Raw genomic sequence first — 22,975 nt, 5'->3', positions numbered from 1 at the left:
GGAATCCTGGGAGCAAGGCCAGGTGGGCACTGCCCCTCACACCTGGAGCCAGGCCACACCAGGGGGCCTTAAGTATCCCAAAGGGCTGGGAACAGATGCACGATTGAGCTGGGGATGCCCACGTGAGAGCACCCTGCTTCAAACCCGAGGGAAATCACCTCTCCACTCCTCTTCAGGTATTTTTCCAATACTTGGAATCCAAGGAGCTGACAGCACGGGGAAGGGAGCAGGAGACAACAGTGATGCTCAACAGGATCTCACATTTATTATTGAGAAGTGATTAATGGTGAAAAGAAAGGCAACGCCCATTCCTCACTGGCTTAACAAGAAACTGAAACATAGTCACTACACATTTTACAATATTTCTTCCTTGGATTGTTTGTTTTGGGCTTTTTATTGTCCAAAATTCATTTTCCTGTAAATAAAAAGATTTCTACCACTGGTCTCAGCTTTCAAAAAATCAAATTCATCCAGACTTAATCTTTAAATCCATATAATGCACAAGAACAGAACATTTCTTAGGACTCCTAGTACTTGACTTTTGAGAAACAAAAGGTCAGAGAAAAATGAACCACCTTTAAGACATAACCTTGTGGGCAATTTTCTGTTCAATTCTTCTTAGGCCAAAACCCCAACTTCCTCATGGAATTCCTCCTCTTCCAGTCCGGCGAAAGAAAGAAAAATAAAGTTACTCCACTTTGCATGGTGGATGTTACAATTCAGTGTTCCAAGTGCAAATGTCAAAACCAGGGAAAGAGGCGCAAGAGGGTGGAAGGAGGGGAAATGGTGGGATTTAAAAATTAGAGAAAAAAAAGGCATATGCCACTTATGGACTTGAAAATCCAAAAACCATAGTAAAAAGACAAAAAACAAAGCGTATGCTCTGAAATCACAACCAAAGCCAAAAGAAAGGGGACAGGTTTTACCTCTACTCTACCTAGAAGGGATTTTTTGTTGTTGTTGTTTTTGTTTTTTCAGTCCTATGTCTTGTGATAGTCCAATACTTTTTTTTTTTTTTTTAAACTGGAAGTTCGTAAAAGTCTTTTTGAAGTCAAAAGAATTAAGAAAAAAAAAGTCCTAATTCTCTCTGGGTTGCTCTTGCTCCTTTCTTACTCTGAAAGACAGCTGGGATGCAATGTCTGCTGCAGTCTGTGGGGGAGGAATTGCCTTTTACTTGACACGGCCTTGGCGTTCCTGCAAAAGAAATAACAGAGATCATATTAGCTGAGAGCAATTTTATTCACTGCTGTTACACATCAGCATTCCAACCATTGGCGCTCCCATGGAGCCTGTCCCATAGCCAGCAAAGCCAGGGAAAGAACATTGTTCTTGTCAAAAGAGGTGCTGCTACTGCATCCAGCCATTGCAGGGATGTGACATTTCTGAGGTCCAACAGCTCCTCATTCTTTTTTTCCTCATTCCAGGTGATTCACCACCTGCAGAGCTGCATCCAGCTCTGGGGATTCCAACATCAGAAAGACGTGGAGCTGCTGGAGCACGTCCAGAGGAGGCCATGGAAACGCTCTCAGGGCTGAAGCCCCTCTGCTCTGGAGACAGGCTGGGAGAGCTGGGGGTCTTCATCCGGGGAGACCTCAGAGGCCCTTCCAATGGCTAAAGGGGCTCCAAGAGAGCTGGAGAGGGACTTTGGACAAGGGCCTGGAGGGACAGGACAAGGAGGAAGAATGGCTTCCCACTGCCAGAGGGCAGGGTAGAATGGGATATTGGGAAGAAATTCTTCCCTGTGAGGGTGGTGAGGCTCTGGCACAGGTTGCCCAGAGAAGCAGTGGCTGCCTCATCTTTCTAAGTGTCCAAGAGCACGTTGAACAGGGCTTGGAGCAGCCTGGTCTAGTGGAAGGTGTGTCTGCATTGGAATGAGATGGTCTTTAAGGTCCCTTCCAACCCAAACCATTCCACGATTTATGAAAAAACTCCACCTGAATTCCCATGTGAGCATCAAAGCAGGCTGGAGCTCAAACCCAGGGAGCACTGATACCAGCCTTGGTCTGCAGGGACTGAAACCGTCCCAGCCCCCAGCAGAAAACCTCCCTGATACCCCTGATACTACTTGATGGCATCTCACTCAAAAACCAAGAACTTCACAGGAATTTCCCACCGACTTCTGCTATCACCCCTGGGTATTCCTCCAGCACTGCGGAAACACTCTGTCCAAACACCTGCAGCTGAACAAAGAGGCAGCACAGCACCAAATACCCCCAGGCACCAAGGGCTGCCACCCCCTCTCTGCTGTTCTCAGCACTCCATGCCCATCTCTTCCGGGGTCTGCTTGGGTTTAACGGAGAAGCTCTCACAGAAGCTGGTCCAGGCTTCCCCAAAGGGTTATGAGGTATTTGAAGTGTCATTCCCAGATCACAAGACACCACCTCAGAAATTAAACCTGTCAGCAGCCAGAGGGCCCTGAGCTGATGCTCCTCCCTGGCTCTCCCTCTTCCTTGAAGACAGGCAGGTCCCTGTAGTCTGAGCACGACAGGCACTGCGGGGCTCCGGCTCCCCTGGAGTGAGTCCATCGCCACCCGGCCAGTCCAAGAGGTGCCAAGTCCATCCCACTTTCACAGCAAAGCCACACCTGCAGCAGGTACCCACAGTCGCAGCAGGTTTTCCCTCTTCACTCAGAGAGGAGATGCTGTCATGGCTCTGAACCTGGTGCTTTCGTTCAGCTCAGGATGTGTCCCTGCAAGTCAACTGCTCTGCCTGGAGTTATATCCCCTGCAATAAGGGTAGCAACAGAGTTCCCTGCCTGCTTCCCACGGTCCCATGCTAACCCGGTGACGGGAAGCACCTTCCCATCTTGGCAGCTCATACAACCTCTGCCACGAGCACACAGGCTGCTACAGGAAACCCCATCCTCTGCCGCTGCTAAATCCAGGGAGAGCCCATCCCAAAACAGCTTCAGTCCCGGGACAACAGCACGTGCGGCCATCTATGCTTAGAAACCTTCCCAAAAAGGGAGGCCTGGCCTCCAGCTCAGAACAACTCCACTGGCTTTGGCCTCTCAGCCACACACCTGGGAGGCTTCCCCTCCAATTCCTCTGCAGGATGCAAAGTGAGTGCAGCATGATCCTCCGCTGTCTTCCAGGGACAGGGATCAGGTCAAGGCACACATTCTCATCAAGAACAGATACCCAACGTAGTGTTGATTTAATTCCCCTCTTTTCCTGTAACTCTGCCCAAGTCTGTTGCAGGTTCTTTCAATGCCAAAAAAGCCACTGCACCACAGCAAAATCCAACTGCCAGGGTGGGAAGCAGAGCCAGGCCTGAACACGGAGCACAACAAGCACTGCGGGGAGAGCCACGAATCCAAAGGAAGGTGCCAAGCCCTGTTCCTGGCTCAGCAGCCAGCATGTTATGTTACGCAGGGACAGATGGCAATGTGTCGCATCCCTCTGGGAAGCAGCTGCAACTGCCTGAGCTAATGCCCCCGCTTCCCAAATGCGGACACGGGATAAGCTGGCTGCCAGGTTCAATCACCCCCTGTGCATCTTCAGGGCCAGTGTCCTGGGCTAGGACAGTGGCCAAGGATCCTGCTGCACACATCACCCTGTTAGCTGAGCAGCGGGACCCTGATCAATCACCTCTTCCCGCTGAGAAGGTGATGCTGCTACCAAGGCCTGCGTGCAGCTAACAAGGAGCCAGTGAAACTCCCCCATTAAATACCAGTGTGCCAGAACAGAGGCTAGAGCAAATGTCCCCATGCCCCCAAGGCTAGAGAGGGGACAAAAGTGAACATCTTTACTTCAGACCTGCTGTACGCCTGGATTGGGGAAGGGGGTGCCCAAAAGGTCCCCACTGCCCTTCAGTCAAGGGGCTACCTCAAGGAGCAAGTCAGAGGAGAATGGAGGAAAGGTGGCTGGATATGGAAGGAGGTGGATCCCTGATCCAAAACCACAGAATCCCAGACTGGTTTGGGTTGGAAGAGACCTGAGAGCTCATCTTGCCGTGGGCAGGCACACCTTCCACTAGACCACGTTCTTCCAAGCCCTGTCCAACCTGGCCTTGAACAATTTCAGGGATGGGGCAGCCACAGCTTCTCTGGGCACCCTATGCCAGGGTCTCACCACCCTCACAGGGAAGAATTCTTTCCCATCGTCCCATCTGATACCCTGCCCTCTGGCAGTGGGAAGCCATTCTTCCTCCCTGTCCTGTCCCTCCAGGCCCTTGTCCAAAGTCCCTCTCCAGCTCTCTTGGAGCCCCTTTAGCCATTAGAAGGGCCTCTGAGGTCCCCCTGGAGCCTTCTCCTCTCCAGGTGAACACCCCCAGCTCTCCCGGCCTGGCTCCAGCCCTCAGGGCATCTCTGCGGCCTCCTCTGGACCTGCTCCAGCAGCTCCAAATCCTTCTGACGCTGGAATCCCCAGAGCTGGATGCAGCTCTGCAGGTAAGGTCTCACCTGAGTGGAGCAGAAGGGTCTGAGACATCTTGGTCCTTGGGGTGTTACACTGAGCTTTCAACCACCAGAGAGATCTACCAGAACACGCAGCAAGGCTCAATCAGGTTGCAAACATTTGTCCTTCCTGGCTCATCCTCCTCTGAATCCACGTGCTGTGGAACAGGGTAAGTCACAGCCCACAGCTACACAACAGCCCCAGAAGGCAGAGCAGCATCTGCGCACACACGCTGGGCTTGCTCTGGGATACAATCCCTGGAGAGCAAAGGGATTCCATCAGGAAGTGTTTTATGCCGTTTGGCTGCACTTCCATTAAATTTGGGCTGCATCTTATTGATCCACATGGGAGGAGCAAGAAAGACACCTGCTCAGACTCATCCCCGTCTGTCAAACCCCTCCAGGAACAGGAAGGGCAAAGAGCAACATGGCATGGGAAAGGCTGACATGTGCCATGGCTCAAATCCTCTGCTCACAAGGGGAAGTATGCAAACAGGAGCCCTCTCTAATCACACAAAGCAACTTCAGTCCTATCACCACTGTCCCCAGGGGCTGTAGCCATGTCAGGAGCCAGGTCCTGATAACAGCAACTGAGCAAGGAGAGATCACCTTATCTATTCACACTGCAGGGAGCAAAAAACAAAAGGCTCAGGAGTTTGTACCTGACAAGATGACAGTGAGAGACAACGCTGCCCCTGGTTTGCTGGGACCTGCCTGAGCTGGAGCACAGACCAAAGCCCTTGGGCAGGCCAGGTCAGGCACAGTCTCAGTTCAGCCTAAGAAGGTCCTCCAAGCAAAATGCATCACTCGCCCAGTGCCTGCCCACAGAAGAACTGGCAGGAGATTCCTTCTTTGGAGCATCGGAGCTGGCAGTATCATTCCCTAAAAGGCTGAGACACCCAAATTGTGAGTTGGACCGATAAGGATCATTGAGTCCAGCTCCTGCCCCTTCACAGGACACCCCAACAATCCCACCCCGAGCCAGAGAGTGTTGTTCAAATGCTTCTGGAGCTCTGTGGCAGCCTTGGGGCCCATGACCGTTCTCTGGGGAGCCCGTAATCAAACCCTGGCCTCAATAAACACACACCCACACCCACCCTTCTCCCTGATCAAGCACCTCAACAGCCCCACTCAGCCCATGATGTCGCACTTTGCTGTTTGATGCAATCCCAGCCAAGCAATCCAGTGGGATTTCCAAGGCAAACATCTTAGATCACTGCCTTAGAAACCAAGAGTTACTGAAGCCCATGGCCTTCCCAGCAGGATCTGCTCAAGGAACAGACACAGCACAAATGATGGATGATGCATCACTTGTATATTATGCTCCACAAGCAGCCTCGAGTCCCAGTATTTACAAACCAAACATGACTTTTCCCTGTTGTCAGCATTAGAAAGCCATCAGGTTTACAAAAAAAGCTACATCCTAGTTTAGAAAAGGGGATAATAATCAGGTAGCAATCTGGTTATAGCCTGACACCTTCATCCTACCTCCCATTCACTTAATGGGGCTCAGCACCAAGGAAGACAGGAGATAACAGAAATAAAAGTGATTCTTCATCAGAGCAGGACAGGCCTTTAGTTCTACAGATCAAAATCTAACAGAGCAAACCCAAATATCCACAGAACCCTAAACAGTGTAAACTCACAGCACTGAAGCAGCAGGAGCGGAGAAGAGACACATGGCCTTGGACACTTAAATTTCCATATCAGAGCAACCAGCCCAGGACAAGAAGGGCATGAAGACAGCCAAGGCTCTTCCCCTACAGGGGGGTTTACACAAGGTGGTCCGACCTATCAGATATCCTCAGGCACACTGCTGTTCCCCAGCATCTTTACAGGCACCTTTTAAAACTGATGCAATCAATTGCAAAGAACAAACCTCTTCTTGCTTAAACATCACATTTAATTGCCTGAATAAAGCAGGCCAATTCCCATAAACATTTACAATTACTCTCACATAGGGACTCTTGTCCCACAGGGCAGGAAACAGAATGGTGAAAAGCTGAGAACATGCATGAATATTTAGAACAAAGGAGACACAGCAAGCTGGGAGGATTCCCAGTGGCATTCCATGGGAGGACAACTGGGCTCACAATACAGACTGGAACTGGACTGGCTGACTTTGGAGCACAAGCAAAATGGCACAAGTCCTTTCCAGTCATTAGGAAGAAAGAAAATTCTCCTGGTCTTCAACAACCAGGGAGTTTTTTTGCTCTTCCCCATCACTACAAGGGAAATGCATTTTGTTACTTTGGTTACCTTATACCATCGCTCAGCCAAGAAGTCTTAGTACGAGTGCCACAAAACCTCTTTAGAAAAGGAAGAAACTCCACTTTCATGTTTCAAAATCTTCACTGCCGTAGAGTTAACAAAGCCTTGGCAGTGCCCTCTGTCACACCATGCAGGTGTAATGCCAAGGACTGAAAACCCACGGAGCTTCAGTGGAATTTGTGGCTCCACATATTCATAAAACATCTAGAAAGAGGAGTGAATAACAGTGACCAAGTTTACTGACGACATTAAGCTATTCAGGGTAATAAAAAGAGCAGTTGACTAAGTGTATTACTTTGTGAGAAAAAGCTGCTGAACTTTACAGGACACTTGGTCTACCTGGTTGAGAAAAATTAAACTATGCATGTGCGGAAAATCCCTACCCTAACTCCAAGATTACGGGCTCCAAACTGACTATTAACCATTGGAAACACGATCTGTAACTCCAGGAAATTGCCTACCCTGAAGAAAAGCAAGTATCACCCTGAACAAAACATACCACTGTGCTGTTTACAGACATCCTAGACAGGATCTATCCTGAGCAGAGTGTAGCTCTGCTCCTCTCCATCTCCACAGACATGGAGCAGAACTGGAAAACGGTCAAAGAAAAACAGGGATGAGCAAGGGACAGAAGCGTTTCCATCTGCAGAGCCACTGTGCTCTAACTCTCTGGCCTGGAAGACAGATGACTGGAAAAGCAGAGTACGCACAGAGAAGACAGTGAAATAATTGCTCACCACCTTTTCTCACACAAGAACAACGGGGAAATCACAAGGCAGACCCAAAGCAAACCAAAAGGACATATTTCCCCACGGAACACATTATTAAGCTGAAGAACTGGAGATCCTGTGGATGCTCAAGGAGCGCATTGAGATCTTGGACAGAAAAATCATGAACTCATAAAGACAAAGGTACATCCTCGGGGTTATGGAAATTCCAAAGCCACATACCATTCAAGGGAAGGAAAACCTTCGGAGGTGGATATGTGCCTGTACCGTCCTCACAGGTGTTTGCTCTCAACCGTGTTATTGCCAGCTGCACACAGGGCTTTTGATATGGAAACAGAGAGCAGGGATGCCCAAGCAACGTCTCTGTGCCCGGCAGATGTGCAGCTCCTGCAGCCACGTGAGAAGCACTTACACAGACTTTGATCTGACCCACTGCAGTTGTCCTGTATTTGAGGCTTAAACACCACCTCCATCCCAAACAAGACACAAGAGACTTCACGCTACAGGAAAAACACACCACAATATTCTGTATTATGAGAGGACAAGAGGAGATCTATTTGCCTGCTTCGGTCAGCCATGAAGAGCTGAATTCACAAGCTCAAGTAAAAGAGCCAACGCTCCCTATAGTGTGTTCTGTCATTTTATAGCCACTTGGATGGGAACACAGAGCCACATTCACTGGAATGGAATTTTGTATTTGACTTTTTTTTCCCCCCCTCCTTTAAGTGTATCAAGAACACAGCTCATAAAGTCAGCTGAACTCCAAATCAGGCTGCAACAGCCAAAAGGCTGATGATCAGGGCTCCACGATTTCCTTACTTTGAGACAATCATGGGAAATTCTCTGAAGGCATTTTACAGACAGTACCATAAATAACAGAGCTGAGATGGAGAGACCAGAGCCTTCCCCCTCTGTGCACAGATACAGGGAAGGAAACTTAAGAGTGTGGCTTCTTTTCCCCCCAAGATTAGAAGCATAGGACAAGAGTCTTAGGTAGATTTTATCTAAGTCTTCCAAACCGGGATTACATTACAATAGCTCTGCAGTTAACCAAACAAAAAAGTAGTTCGGCATTGTGCTTTTAAGAAAAAAAAAATCTAATTAAAAATAATCAGAAATTTCCAAGTTCTTGCACAAACCCCAAATGGTTCATTATTAACTGCACACTGTTACATGACTTATATGTCAATTAAAAAGGCTCATACTGGGCATTATTCACTGGAAGGAGCTACAAACAACTCTCTATCCCAGGCATCAGTTTGGATAATGACCATCCTTGTTTAACAGGGACTTCTCTAGGAAATGCTGTGGTAGAGCAGGGTGCTGGCACTGTTCTGGCTGCCAAGCCTCCAGTGGTTTGCACCACTAAGGAATTCGTTACTAACTCACAAAGCCATAGGACAGCACAATTACTACCAGGTACAAACCAGAACATGGAGGAAAATGGGAGGACTAATTGTGGTGAGAATGACCACACGGCACAGAACAAGGAGGTTCATGAACCTGAGACAGAAAAGAAGAAAGCGGCTTCTTTCAGGCAAAAAGCTGATGCAGAATTACAGTTTCAGTAAGAACAAGGAAGGAACATTGTGCATGGAGTTGTTCTTGATGGACTGCCCACGTATCAATGCGTTTCAACAGTTTTCTTGGGATCCTAATCGGCTTTCAGCAGTGTCTTGTGACCCACTGTACTTCTGCACTAGGGAAAAATCCAGGGAACTGAACCAGACCATGCCCTGGGGGTTACACTGAATGAAACAGCTGGCAATGAGTTCTGCTTGGAAGATAAATACTTTTTCTGGGGAAAGCAGCTGTTAATAAAATAACCTGAAACACACACCTGTGTCAGTAGCTCTTAACCTCAGTCCCAGCAAGTTATCCAGAGGATAACTTGGAGGAAAAAGTAAGAGGGAAATAAACAAAGCAACCCCCACTGCTGACACCTTACACACTCCCTTCTGCATTCCAAGCCCCCCACGGTGTTTCTAGAGAACTCGCCAGCCATACGCATACAATTTATCACAGAATCACAGATTGGTTTGGGTTGGAAGGGACCTGAAAGCCCATCCCATTCCACCCTCTGCCATGGGCAGGGACACCTTCCACTATTCCCAGGTGGCTCTGAGCCCCATCCAAGCTGGCCTTGAACACTTCCAGGCATGGGGCAGCCACAGCTTCTCTGGGCAACCCCTGCCAGGGCCTCAGCACCCTTACAGAAATTAATTTCTCCCTAATAGTTAATCTAAATCTACCCTCCTTCAGTTTAAGGTCATTTTCCCCATTTTAACTCATCTGCTGAAGGGAAAAAATTTTGGTTTTTTTTTAATTTAAGACATTCATTTGAAGTCATTAGTATGTTCATAATCAATTCAATTAACATATTTATAAGAACAATTAGCTCAGGGTATTCTGCAGCTCAGAGCTGAAATCATCCAGCCAAGATAACCTGGAGTGGGAGGACATGAAGCTTTGCCCACACTGAGAAGGCGAGTAGGTTGGAAACAAGTTCACAAGAAGAGGGTGTGGAATAAATTCCCCCTGCTCGAGGCATCTAAGAGATGAGAAACCCTATTGCAGACGGCCTGCACTCTCTGTCTGGCCCAACACCAGTCCCAGTCCTCGAATCCTAGAATGGCCTGGGTTGGAAAGGACCTTATAAATCTTCAACTTCCAACCCTCTGCCATGGACAGGGATAAAACAATTGAAAAAATTTAAACAGTGCATGTGGATACAAAAATGCTGTTAGCAAGGAATTTTCCTGCTGTTTTCTAAGCCATGAGATACTTCTCTCTCTCAGGGAAGATAACAGCAGAAGTTCTGTAAACTATGAACACCTGCGACCTTGTAGAACTATATTTATGGTACCGTAGAAAAATATTTTGACAATGGATGTTTAGGATTTCTAGCCAATCCACCCAGGGGGTGGCTGATCCTTTGTCCAATTAGACTATGAAGAAAAAAGTCTATAAAAGAGTTTGTAAAATAATTAAATAAATCAGTCCTGCTGCACAATTCCTGCCTGCTGGTTCATCTCTCCTCTCCTCCCTACGGCTGCGGGTAACAGTAATAAGTGCATCTCGACAGGCCCTTAAACCAATGCCAACAAATCAACTTTAAATATTATAATATTAACAAACATTACCTTAAAATATTATTTTAAAGGCTTCTAACACAATACTAACAGTGAGAGACAGGATTACAAGGCAAGTGCCAGCAAGTGGTTCGCTCTTCCACTGCTCTGATTCCACTTCAGTTGCAGTGAAAAGGCTCCCAGCTGCTCCTGTTTTAGGGATGAGGAAACACAGTTCCCTGTCTCACAGCAGAAAACACAGATTAGAGCATCAGGCAGATCTAAGTTTTCTCCTCTGGTTTACTCCTGTCTTTAGACACAGCTAGAACACAAGCAAAAATCTGTGAGTATTGTTAAGGGCTGGCTTAAACATATCATAAGCACAAAGTATTCCTTATGAACAGCCAGTGCCAAGCCACTGGAATAAGCAGAACGGTTTGTCTCCTCCATTCACGGGCAAATATATGAGCTTGGACACAGACCTACAGGATTTAAACAGCCTGGAAATAAACTGAAACCACGTGCATTGCTGAACAGCCCAGTGGAAATTCTGTCCCGGTGCGTTAATCAATTAATCTCGCTATGGCCAGGATTTGGAGTAGAAAATAGCAAATAGCCCTGGGATCACTGGATGAAAGGAACTGTGTGATTGGAAGGAGTGTTCCTCCCTTGCTGCCACAGAGAACAGCTGGCTTTGCCTGGATATAGAATATCCAGGAATTGAATCTTATAGTCAAGAAATACTGTCCTGTGGAATACAGTAAAGCCAAAGCAAATGCAGCATTCTCCAGGACAGCTGTAACAGGAGGAGGAAAGAGTGCTGGTCCACCCCATAGGGAATATTCTCTCTCCTCCCCTCTGAGATTTCAGATTGGGAAGAAAAAAAGTGCTTTGTAAAATCCATCAGAAAACGTTCATGTATTCCAGTGATTGTGAAATAGCCTGCCCATTTCAAACAGGCTCATACAACACCCCTCAGTTTTCCCTTAAATCACGTGTTCCAAGGAGGCAATGACACTTGCCACTATTAATACTCCTTTAACCAGCATACAGCATCAGCTGAGGCACAAGGCGGCACAATTCCAGAAATAACAGATCCAATCTGGCCAATCCCACCTTTGTGCTTTCAGGCCCATCCTCAGCATGACAAACCCCACCAAAGCCCACCCCATCCTGCATAGCTCAGCCTGATTCAACACTCAAAGTCCCAGCGCAAAGTTTCTCTTCTCAGCTGCAAACCTGACCACTGAGCACACTGCACAGGACTGGTTTTCACAAGACAGCCTTCCTAAAATCCCTGGAACCTGTGAGTAGCCAAGCATCTCAAGCCTGGGCAGGCAGAAAGAACCTAAACAAACTTCCCTTAGAGTTTCCACTGACTGCGTTTATACAAAACACAAGCTGTCAACCTTTCATACCAAGCAGATCATTATGGGAGATCTTTACACCAAGGTCACTGCAGCATTCCTAGAAATCCAAGTGCATGACCATGGGGCATGGGGATTTGTGTTGTTGTTTTGGTTGTTTAAAGCAAAGATAAATTAGTTCTTACACAGAAGAAGTCAGTGACAAGTTCTACCACAAAAGCAGCTGTTCTGAGTTTCAGGACTGCACTGGGCAGGAACTGCACTGCGAGTCAGCTCCACCATTTTGGGTCAGGAGAACATTCAAACCTTTTAAAAAACTGGATTAGTAGAGCAAAGCAAGACACGGAAAAGGAATGGGGATTAGCTTTAGAGGAACAGGATTGGGCACAGGCAACAGGAAAAGGAAAAAAAAGAGGATTATTTCAGTGTTTTCAACACTGAACTAACTACCCACCCCTCTCCCTTCACTGGACAACGGAAACGGCACAAACACTATACATTTTTCATATAATTTCTTGGACCTGCTTTAGGGAATTCTGAAGAAATGACTAACAGTGAGAAGTATAAAAGAATATTCAAGAGTTCCAGACTTTCACAAGAGCTCATCCATCTGCTAGGGCAGCAAGCAGGAATCGAACTGCAAATGAGACAGAGGTTTGGGCAAGTTGAAGCCAAGTGAAACAATTCCAGCTTGGGAGAAGTTCGAAAGAAGCCAAACCTTGAGACATTTAAGCTTCAAGGAACACAACTGCAGAGCATCAACATCTCACACTGTGGGAGAGATAAAAGAGCTGGGAGCAATGGGATTTCCCCAGCACAAAGCAGCACAAAAAACAGGCAGGGACCTGCTGCCAGAACAGCATTTTAACTTTCCGGTGCTTCAACTCTGGTTCCTTGTATATTTTTTTTAATTCAAGTGGATACCTGAGATGCTTCAAGCAGAGAGAGCATGGTTTGGGCTTTTTGGCATCTCTAGTCCCATGGTAAGAATCACTCCAAGAAAAAAGAAAACCCTCCTTCAGGAAAAATAACTGGTCCTCAATGAAACCATGAACGAGCAGTTACAGAAACCTCAGCCACATTCCAGGCTGCGTCACCAAGTGACTGAGGAGGTCAAGCTTGCTGCAAGAACGACCAAGGCGCAAAGAGTCACTTCCTCCACGCCGGATGTTACAGGGGCCCGGAGCACGAAATGCAGGGTGAGTACACGGCAAAGAGCAAACACCGACTGTGCCTACACAACTCCCTTCTCATCTGTGAATTCCAGAGACCTATGACTAAGTTCCTTTGCAAAGAAAGAATGCTTTCCTAATCAACTGCTGCTGCATCCACTAAAACATGGTTCAGAAAGGCAGCGCCAGCGTTCCAGCTATCCCTGCTGCTTCCGACTCTCCACACTGGCACATCTCGAGAAGCAAGCAAGGGGAGGAGACTTCAATATGCAACTGGGAAGATGAATAAAGATGGTTTACAGCTTTAAGAATATTGCTAAGCCTCATTTCTAGTACATTTCTGATTTTCAGACTTTACACAGCAAACACAGCAGCTTTCCGGAAGAAGAGCCCATCATTCTGTCTGCTTTTCCCAAAGCCTTCTCCTCTCCTTTCCTTCTGCTTACCCATACTAAGTACTAATTAACTCATTTCATCCATCCATCCATCCATCCCTCCCTAACCTGTCCTTCAGGAGCATTTTCCCCGTTCCCCTGCATTCTCCCACTGTGCCAAGGTTCGACTCTCTAACACTGCAAACTGTTACTCCCTGAAGTCAGATCTGGAGGGTATCACAGAATCCCATCATGATTTAGGTTTGGAAAGCACCTTGCAGATGGATCCTGTTCCACCCCCTGCCATGGGCAGGCATGCCTTCTGCTAGACAAGGTTGCTCCAAGCCCCATCCAGCCAGGCCCTTAAACACTTCCAGGGATGGAGCAGCCACAGCTTCTCTGGGAACCTGTGCCATGGCATCACCACCCTCACAGTGGTGAAACAATTCTAGCAGGTGAAATCACACAAAACAATCAGGTCCTCACTAAATACCAGTTTACACCTTCACACCTTGCCATTTACTGTTCCTCTCTTACAGACTTTCTCCAAGCACCGCAAGTGCTGATTATCAGTTGCAAAACACGACCACCTTTGCACTGAAGTGTTACTATTTATAAGATGCTCCATGTAAAATATACATAAAAAATTAAAAACTGCATTCACTGTCACAGCAACCAGCTGTGACTCCTGATTCTGTTCTTCAAGTCTTGGATGAAAAATTCCCCATTGCTCAAACTAAAGAGATCATCAGGAAACTTGGCAAACTCCCAGCCAGCTGTGCTAATGCTAATTTTTATAATTATCATTTTGACCAAACGTAAGCCAGACCCACACTGAGGAGAAGGGCAGCCCCAGGTGACTTTATTACAGCTGAACCCAAGTAAGATTCCAAGCCCAGGGGTTCTTGAATTTGGGGCAGGATTTTCAATTAATGCATCATTAAGGAGTAGATGATGACAGCAGGCTTTGAGAGCAGCATCCAGAGCAGCTGCAAGGCAAGTTGTAAGCTCAGCTCATGTGCCACACTGCTGGCAGTGCCATGCCGGTGACAGCCCACCACAAGCCATGAGGAACACAACGACCATGTCCACCGGAGACAGGACCAGCAGTCATAGACTTCAATCACGGTGAGAGAGATTTAGGTTGGGCATTAGACAAAGCCTCCTTACAGGAAGGATAATTAAGCAGACGGATAGATTGCCTGGGGAGGGATAGGAACTGCTGTTCCTGGAGGTTTTACAAGTGGAGGGTGACATCTGTCATGCTGACCCCACTGTGGCCAGGGGGTGGATTAGCAGCCGATCTAAGACCCAGCTCTAGTTTCTAACAGCTTCCCAAATGCCCTGCTGGTCTCCGACTTCAAACTGCTCTGATCCAGGAGCTGATAATGGCACAGAAATACGTTTTGTTTACATCACAGCACTCAGGGAAAACTGAGATTCAGCATAACCAACGCACAGTCAATCGCAGGCAGGGCCTGGGCAAGGCTCCTCACCCTGCTCTGCCAAGTGCTGGCACCCATTTCATAGAATCATGGAACGGTTTGGATTGGAAGGGCTGTTAAAGATCATCTCATTCCAACTCCCTGCCGTGGGCAGGGACACCTTCCACTCGACCAGGCAGCTCCAAGCCCCATCCAACCTGGCCTCAAACACTTCCAGGGATGAGGCAGCCACAGCTTCTTTGGGCAACTTGTGCCAGGGCCTCAGCACCCTCACAGGGAAATATTTTCTCCTAATATCCGATCGAAACCCATTTGCTCAATTTAAAGCCATTCCCTCTTGTCCTGCCTCTCCAGGCTCTTGTAGTCTCTCTCCATCTTTCCTGTGGGCTCCCATCAGGCCCAATTGGAAGGCCACAATTAGGTCACCCCAAAGCCTTCTCTCCTCCTAACTGAACAATCCCAACTCTCTCAGCCTTTCCTCACAGGAGAGGTGCTCCATCCCTCTAATCACCTTGGTGGCTTCTCTGGACATATCCCCCCCAAAAGAGGGGCTACTATTTGGGTGTGGGTTCCAGGTACGAGCAGGCAGATAGCCAAAAACCAGGCTAATTCCCACAGGCTAATACCCCTTCACACCCCAGAGCTGGTCCAGTGCAAGGCAGCCCCCACCACCTCTTACCCTGCAGAACTCAGACAAGACACACAAACACGTTACCTTTTTAACGTTTTCCTCCTCCTCTTGGCGTTTCTCATAGTGTGAGAAGTCATCAAAGATGGAGGTGGTGTGCTTGTAGGTGGCAATGATTTTCAACACCTGCTTAGCCTTTTCCAGAGGCACCTCCTGAGTGTCTCTGGAGTTGGTCACTGGTTTATTCTCATTGTTCTCTAGGCGGATGTGTCGCAGCTGGCTGTTGGGAACGTCCTTCACAAAAATCCACCTGACATCAAAACGTCCCTTCCATTTGTCCTGGGACCACACACCTGCACAGGTGTTATAGTCCACAGCAGATTTCATTTCTGCTACGCCGCAGAAGTGACCGCTACCGTTGACACTGAACAGTAAGTATACGGGGCCCTTCCCGTTCATGGAGCGATAGGCTGCATCCAGTCTTTTGTTGCCATGCTCCGTACTGCACCAGATGTTGTATTTAATGGAACGGTGGATATCGTCCTCAGAGTAACTCTTAATGATGAAAACCCGCCCATGCTTCGGGTTCCAGTCAAAATCCTTGGGGTTGTAGTTGTTGACAGATCTCAACTTCTCCAAGACCGGGTGTGGCTCTGAAGGAGAACCAGAACTGGCCTGAGCCTGTCCCACTCCGTTACCATCCACTCCGTTCTGGCCGAAGCCATTGCCACGATTCCGAGGGGCGACCCAGCGAGTGGGCTGTGCTGGTGGCACAGGCAGCGGAGCTGGCGGTGGCAGCGCCTGTGGCTGCTGCCCACCCGGAGCCTGGGTCACCGGCGGGCTACTACTGATCTGCTGGCCCATGGGCTGTGGGGACACCTGCACTGGCTGCTGAGCAAGATTCTGGACCAAGGCCTGCGACGGGGCTTTTGCCCCCGGCCCTTTGTTATCCCAAGTTCCGATATCCATGTTATGTTTTATGGGAGGCGGCGGAAGACTTGACCCTGCAATGCCATTCTTGGTCTTCAGCTTGGGCTGCTGCTTGGCGGGTTTGCTGGCAATGTCAGCCCATGAGGTCGGCTTTGGCGGCGCAATCGTTGCCGGAGGCAAACTGTTTGACGTCACGATATTACCGGTGATGGATCCGCTCCCTACGGCCGAGCCGACGACTTTTGGGATGCTGCTCGCCACGTCCGTGCTACCCAGCTTGAGGGCTGCCATGCCCTGGTCAATGGTGTTCATGCCAGGAGCCTTGTTCAGAGTCTCGTTGGCAAAGGCCGACTGCCCATCGATCATGGCCCCTCCCAGTGAGCTGGGGGCATAGGCATAGTTGCTGCTGTAGCCAGAGCTTTGAGTGGATTGTCCCTGAGAACTGCTATTCCCCCAAGCCGAAAAGTCTATCCCGCTTGGAAAGAAGTTAAAGCCGTGCTGCCCGAGGAATGGAGTGCTGCCAAGGGCCCCTGGCTGCCCGAACATGGCGTCGGGAAGGAAGTGGGGCTCCCCGTTGCTCAGCTGTCCATACGAGGTCAGGTAGGGCATGGGGGGATCTCCCCCCGTGGACCAGGCAGCTTCACCTAAGGAGTAGGAGAATCCAATGGAGGGACTGAAGTAGCTTGGCAAGTAGGAATCAGACATTGCAGTGTATGCATTATTCTGAAAGAAAACCACAAAAACATAAGCACTGAATTGTTAGAAGGAGTGGAACCAATTTTGAGGGACCAGGAATAAAGGCACCTTAGATTTCCCATGCTCCACCCCTCCCTACCTTAGGGCTGGGCAGATAAACAGGCCCAGCCTTGAACACCTCCTTTGTTACAAGGGCTCTAAAATTTGTTCCACTGCCAGAAAGCTTAAAGACAAAGGCTCAGAAAGGTTAAAGACAAAGCTTCCCATGCCAAGGTGGGAGCGTGTGATGCTCCTGACATACAGTGTGGGACACTGGGAAGCCCCTGCCCAGGCTTTAAAAACCAGTATCTTACCTTGCATCCAAATACCATCTTCTGCTTGTAGCTACTCCCAACAAGGGTTTTTCCTGCCTGTGTAACATACTTAACCCTTATTATGGTGTTCCAGGCAGGATTTGGGGAAAGGATGCAGAGAGAAGGGGATTAAGAAGAAAAAAGATCCAGTGGAAGCACACTGCAAAAATCACGAGTGTCCCTGATGGCCTTTCTTTAACTTACTAGCCATGAAAACAGCTTTATTCCTACAATTTGAAGTTCCACACTTCACAATATTCCAAGAAATCGCAAACAAACAGGGATTTAAAGCCGATTCCTCAAAACACAAACTTCTCTAGTGCTGTGGGCACACATTGAAAATTACCTGAAAGTGGGAGGTAATCAATAAAAGCCTTTTACAGCACAGTGACAGCACCAGCACAAGCAGGTTTCAAATCCAGAGAGGGGGAAAAAAAAAAAACCCGGCGCCATGCCTTGATCTCCCTTTTAACATCCAAACAGCCTTTAGGTTACAAAAAACAAATGCCTAATTTGACAATTAGGGAAGTCTCAGACATCCCCAGTATTTGCTTACATGAAAAGCATCTGTCATTTCCTATTCAAAAACATGCGTCCCCTCCGGGGAGTGGTTCCAGTCCTGCTAATGGACATCATCCTGAGTAATTTGAACCTGTGAGCAGCAGCCTCCTGCTGCCCAGCCCCTAACACACCAGCCCAGTGTAGACGAGATCAAAGGCAGGTTCAATTCCCAGCTAAAAGCTTGACTTGCAGCAGGCTCTGCTCCATTTTTCGTTGAATCATGTATTCACGTGCCAAGCACGGCTCCCAGAGGACTTCATGCCACACTGAAATCCAGGGAGTCTCTCAAGATGGCTCTGGCACCCTCCAGAAATAGCTGGTTTGCCACTCCACCTTCTACTTACGGGAGACCAACAGGTTTGGGGCTAACCAAGCCCCAACTTCACAGAAATTAATAGGAATTATTTAACATCACATGTTCAGAAAAGAAGATTTCTGTGGTACTGCCTGAAAACTGACAGAGAGGCTCTCTCCAACCTTTGTTTTCACAAAGGTCTCCCAACAGCCAATCAGAAAAAAAAACCTCACTCTCATCCAGGGTTTTACTAACTGAGGAACTCAATCCTGCTAAACCCGGGGCTCAATCTGTCCAAAAGCACCAACACTGACACCAATTTCTAAGACAAATGAAAGAACTTAAAGCTTCCTATTACTTATTTTGAACCAGCAAAGTCCCTTCATAAATTAATCCCCTCAATGATAAGAGTAAGATATTCTCTCCTAAACTCAGCTTTAAAGGAACGGGAACATGCTGGCCCATCCCTAACCCCGAGGGAGAGCCATTTCCTCTCCACAGGAGCACTCGAAGCACCTCACTGTCAGATAAAAATCTTTCCTCTTGTCATCTCAAAATGTTTTCCCACTTGTCATTATGTTCAACTTCGACATATTTAACACAGGCTGTATTAAGCTATGACCTGTGGAGTACTAGGCAGCTACATACAGGTAGTAAGGAGGGAGCAGAGCAGTTCAAGAGTTGAGCACAGGCAGCTCAGAGCAAATTTGGGACACAGTCACTGCTGCTCTCTACCTGAACACCACCAACACTGCTTTGTTATCACAGCACCTCACTCTGCTCCCCTGCCCTTGCACAACTGACACGCTTGCTGATTTACATGCAAATAAAACTCCACCAGCTTCTCATTCTCTCCATGACTAACACTCTTTGCACAGTTATTTCCTCAAATTCACTGTTCCTCCTCATCTCAGACCAGAAGCAGGATTCTCAGTGGGCCTTGCTGTTGAGCTTTTCCTTTTTAAAGGGTTGAGAAATCATTTACTGTGTATCTGAGCTTTACAATACACAGTAACCTTGTGGGAACTGACAAGTAACAGTCATACCTGAGAGAGCAGGTGGGGAATAAGGAGCAGTGAAACTTTACAACATGGTTACCTTACGGGTGTGTGGAGAGCTTGGGAAGCAACTCCAAAACTCATTTAATTCAATTACTCAGAGCAGTTTCTCTAACTCCCTTTCCCATCTCCAGCAAAGAGGTGCACCCTTGGATACCTGTGTATTTTTGCCTCCCTCCAGACCGAGCTCTGGAGGTTTTGGGCTCCATTTTATAGAATACAGACCAGCAACATAGCACAATGAGGAACCGAGAGTCACTCAGAGATTCTACTCCAAGTTAACTTGGTGGTTTCACCTCGCTCCAGCTCAGTTTCTTCCTCCTGGGGCACATCCAACCGCTTCCTGATTTTTAAAACCTATTTTTACCAGCCTGAGACACACCAAAAAAAATTAAAGATCCAGAAATACTTCACCAAACATGCAAAATAGAGTAAAATACTCTGTTGCTTCAAAATTATAGTAACCTTCATTGTCTTTAGGAAACCTAAATAAAACTGCAATTTGTAGGAAATACATCCACATTCAGAAGGAAGCTGGAAATTAGGGATGTTGATAGCTCAGACAAAAAAAAACCCAGCATTAAGTAACAACTACTAGGAAAGTAGCTGCTTTTATTCGAGGAAGTAATAATGTTCTCTCACCCTATGAAGACTGAATTTAGGCTTGTAACTCTTTGGGGAGCTGAATGCAGTGAATTGTCTTGATGGACAGGCTGAATTCTGAAGATTATGAACAACTAACATGATAAAGAATACTTATCCCTTTAGCACAAACTAGGAAACTACTTGTTGAAAATTTAACTGAGACAGAAATCTGTTTCTGTGTTCCAACAAAACATGCATCACGTTTACATGAAAAAAATAACGTACTGACTAGTAAAAATAAGCAAAAATACAGCAAGGGGAAACCAGAACAGCTTATTTTTACTGGTCACAACTGGAAAGAGAAGCCAAGAGAATAAACTGACTGCTCCAATGCTACTACAGATGTTTATCTATGGTACTCACTTGTACATCTAATCAGCTGAACTCCATCTGTTCTGTGTCACTCCCCTGCAGCTCATTAAGGAAAACAAACAAACACTAGTTAACAGTGGAGTTAATCTAAGAGAAAGTGAAGAGGAAAAGTAGCTGCAAGTTTGACTTCTAGGATCTGGTCACAAAATGCTCTGGCTCAACTTGTAACCGAAGTTCTCACAAAGAGAACTCAACGCTTGCATCACATGTGGGCTCTGGGGTTTTTGGTTTGTCTGTTTGGTTTTTTTTTTTGGTGAAAAACAGAAATCCCCCTGACAGGCATCATCAGTTGACTTGGTGTACAGGTAAGAAGGTTGATCTGATCCTCCAAAAGTGCGGCAGCATCACGTGAAGCAACTTCACAACCCAACTCAGCATATCTCTCTGATGTAAAGAGCCAGAAACCAAACAGGCACAACACTAAAACTGAAAGAGCAGAAATGGTGACTCTGAGACAGTCACGTTGGAAAAAAAAAAGACCTGGACACCAACTCTAGGAAGTTCTCACAGCCTCAGAAAGTTGCTGAAAACCTTCCTAGTTCACCCACCACTATCGAAGGGCAGTCGATGCTTTCTGCCTGCAGAAATGCAGGTGTAGGATAGGATATAATTTAAGGCAGCTAGCAAACATCAAAATGCAATCACTGGAGATGGGAAACACACAAAGAGGCCAAATTCCCCTCCCTTGGAGCAGCAGGAAACCATCAGGCTCTTGGTGCTCCTGCCTGCAGCAGGTACTCACCGGGCGGGCCTGGGGACTCAGGTAGGGCTCAAAGTCATCATCATTCAGCCCATCCTTCTGGTGCACAGAGCCGTTTTGCACTGAGAAGAGACGTGTAACGTTAGAAAAACCTATGCAATGAACTCCCATAATGAACAGCTTAAAGTACTTAAAGCCAAACCTCGTAACATAACGAACTTCTGCCAATTCTAACACACTACACTCAGCCCACAGACGCTTGCCCACCGCACGGACATCACCTGCAAACTATCCCCACCCCAGCAGCCATGCCCGGTCGCAGGGTTTATTTCCCCCCCGGCAGGTTTTAGGGAGATCCTCCCGCTCCCAGCCGCCCCCCCCACCCCCCCGACTTCCCGGGACCTCACCTTTGTTGCTTTGGCCCTTGGGTCTCTGGCGCGACGGCGGCGACGTGGGGAGAGAAAGAGGGAGAGCGGTGAGTCAGGGGGACAGACCCGGCTCGGGTAGGGACACAGACTCGGCCCGGTGAAGGGGGGACAGAGCCGGGGTGGGTAAACAGACCCGTCGCGGCGGGGGAACCCAAGGCTCGGCAGGGACAAATCCGGCCCGGGGAGGGGAGAGATCCGTCCCGGCGGGGTCGAGCCCTGCGGGGACAGGCTCGGCCCGGCCGCATCACAATGGAGCGCGGCCCTGCGACAGGAGACGGGTGAGGCCGCAGCCGCCGCTCGGCCCGGCCCGGGGCGCAACCCCCGTTAGGCCCAGAGCCGCGGTCTCGCCCGGCGGGGCCGTCCCGGTATCGACGGGGCGACTCCTACCTGCTCCAGGAGGCTGCTAGCCGACATGGCTCCGCGGCGGGGCTGCAGGCGGGGAGGGGCGGGGCGGCAGGCGGCGGCGCTTTGTCCGGGCCCGGCGGGCTCGGGGTGGCCCTGGCGGACTCGGGGCGGCCGCCGGCGGAGCGGGGCGGGGGGACGCTCTATCCCACCATCCCCACCCCACCCCACCCCCCCCCCCCCCGGCCGCGCGTCTCTATGGCCCGGGCCCGCCGCCTCGCGCTCCCCCCGCCCGGTCACGCGGCACCGCGCGCGCCCAGGCACAATGGCGGGAAATGGGGGGGAGGGAGGGCGCAGGGCATGCCGGGACGGCGGAGGACCGGAGTGTTGGGGGAGCAGCGGCCTCGCTCGGCTAGAAGTGGGAGCTCTTAAAGGGCCAGGCGGCCCCGCGGCGGTTTTAAGGCAAAAAATTGCAAATTCGAGGCCCGGCTGCGGGCTCAGCCCAACCTCATTCTGTCGCGCCACGACATTTTAGCTCCCCCCGTCCCCAGTCCAACACTCCAGGGTGTGGAGGACCCAGAGGACATCGCAGTCCTCTGGGACCCCCACCCAGGTCAAGTGGGCTACCTGGCTGTTGGGTGGGCATACAGCGAGCAGGGAACCCAGAGTCACCCCCCTTCCCGGCCAAGAGACAGGAACAGCTCCAGCAGGGACCTGACAGGATCTGCTGTACGCCTGGATTGGGGAAGGGAGTGCCCAAAAGGTCCCCACTGCCCTTCAGTCAAGGGGCAACCTCAAGGAGCAAGTCAGAGGAGAATGGAGGAAAGGTGGCTGGATATGGAAGGAGGTGGATCCCTGATCCAAAAACCACAGAATCCCAGACTGGTTTGGGTTGGAAGAGACCTGAGAGCTCATCTTGCCGTGGGCAGGCACACCTTCCACTAGACCACGTTCTTCCAAGCCCTGTCCAACCTGGCCTTGAACAATTTCAGGGATGGGGCAGCCACAGCTTCTCTGGGCACCCTATGCCAGGGTCTCACCACCCTCACAGGGAAGAATTCTTTCCCATTGTCCCATCTGATACCCTGCCCTCTGGCAGTGGGAAGCCATTCTTCCTCCCTGTCCTGTCCCTCCAGGCCCTTG

The 22,975-nt window shown here is 48.9% G+C and overlaps 1 protein-coding gene across 1 annotated transcript; it reads right to left on the bottom strand.

Annotated features, from left to right (window-relative positions):
- Positions 1 to 240: 240 nt before the first annotated feature.
- YTHDF2 (YTH N6-methyladenosine RNA binding protein F2) lies at positions 241 to 22,073 on the bottom strand. Its single transcript, XM_082296407.1, has 5 exons — positions 21,878 to 22,073; positions 21,470 to 21,494; positions 21,105 to 21,184; positions 15,540 to 17,105; positions 241 to 1,194 (listed from the first exon to the last, which is right to left on the bottom strand). Exons 1-5 carry the CDS (start codon positions 21,902 to 21,904, stop codon positions 1,171 to 1,173), a joined length of 1,722 nt encoding a protein of 573 aa, XP_082152533.1. The 5' UTR covers positions 21,905 to 22,073; the 3' UTR covers positions 241 to 1,170.
- Between the last annotated feature and the right edge of the window lie 902 nt (positions 22,074 to 22,975).

Source organism: Coloeus monedula (assembly GCF_965178545.1).
Source record: "Coloeus monedula genome assembly, chromosome: 24".
In the NCBI taxonomy this organism is placed as follows: domain Eukaryota; kingdom Metazoa; phylum Chordata; class Aves; order Passeriformes; family Corvidae; genus Coloeus; species Coloeus monedula.
The sequence above is the reverse complement of the archived record's forward strand: the minus strand, read 5'-3'. Positions and strand labels throughout refer to the sequence as shown.

What these genes read in the sequence shown, in the direction of transcription:
- YTHDF2 (XM_082296407.1), bottom strand. Translation starts at nt 21,904, where the DNA reads ATGTCGGCTAGCAGCCTCCTGGAGCAG. An exon ending in TGAGTCCCCAGGCCCGCCCG is followed by an intron (nt 17,106 to 21,104) that starts GTGAGTACCTGC and finishes GTTTTCTTTCAG; the next exon opens with AATAATGCATACACTGCAAT. An exon ending in AGGAGGAAAACGTTAAAAAG is followed by an intron (nt 1,195 to 15,539) that starts GTAACGTGTTTG and finishes TTTCTTTTGCAG; the next exon opens with GAACGCCAAGGCCGTGTCAA.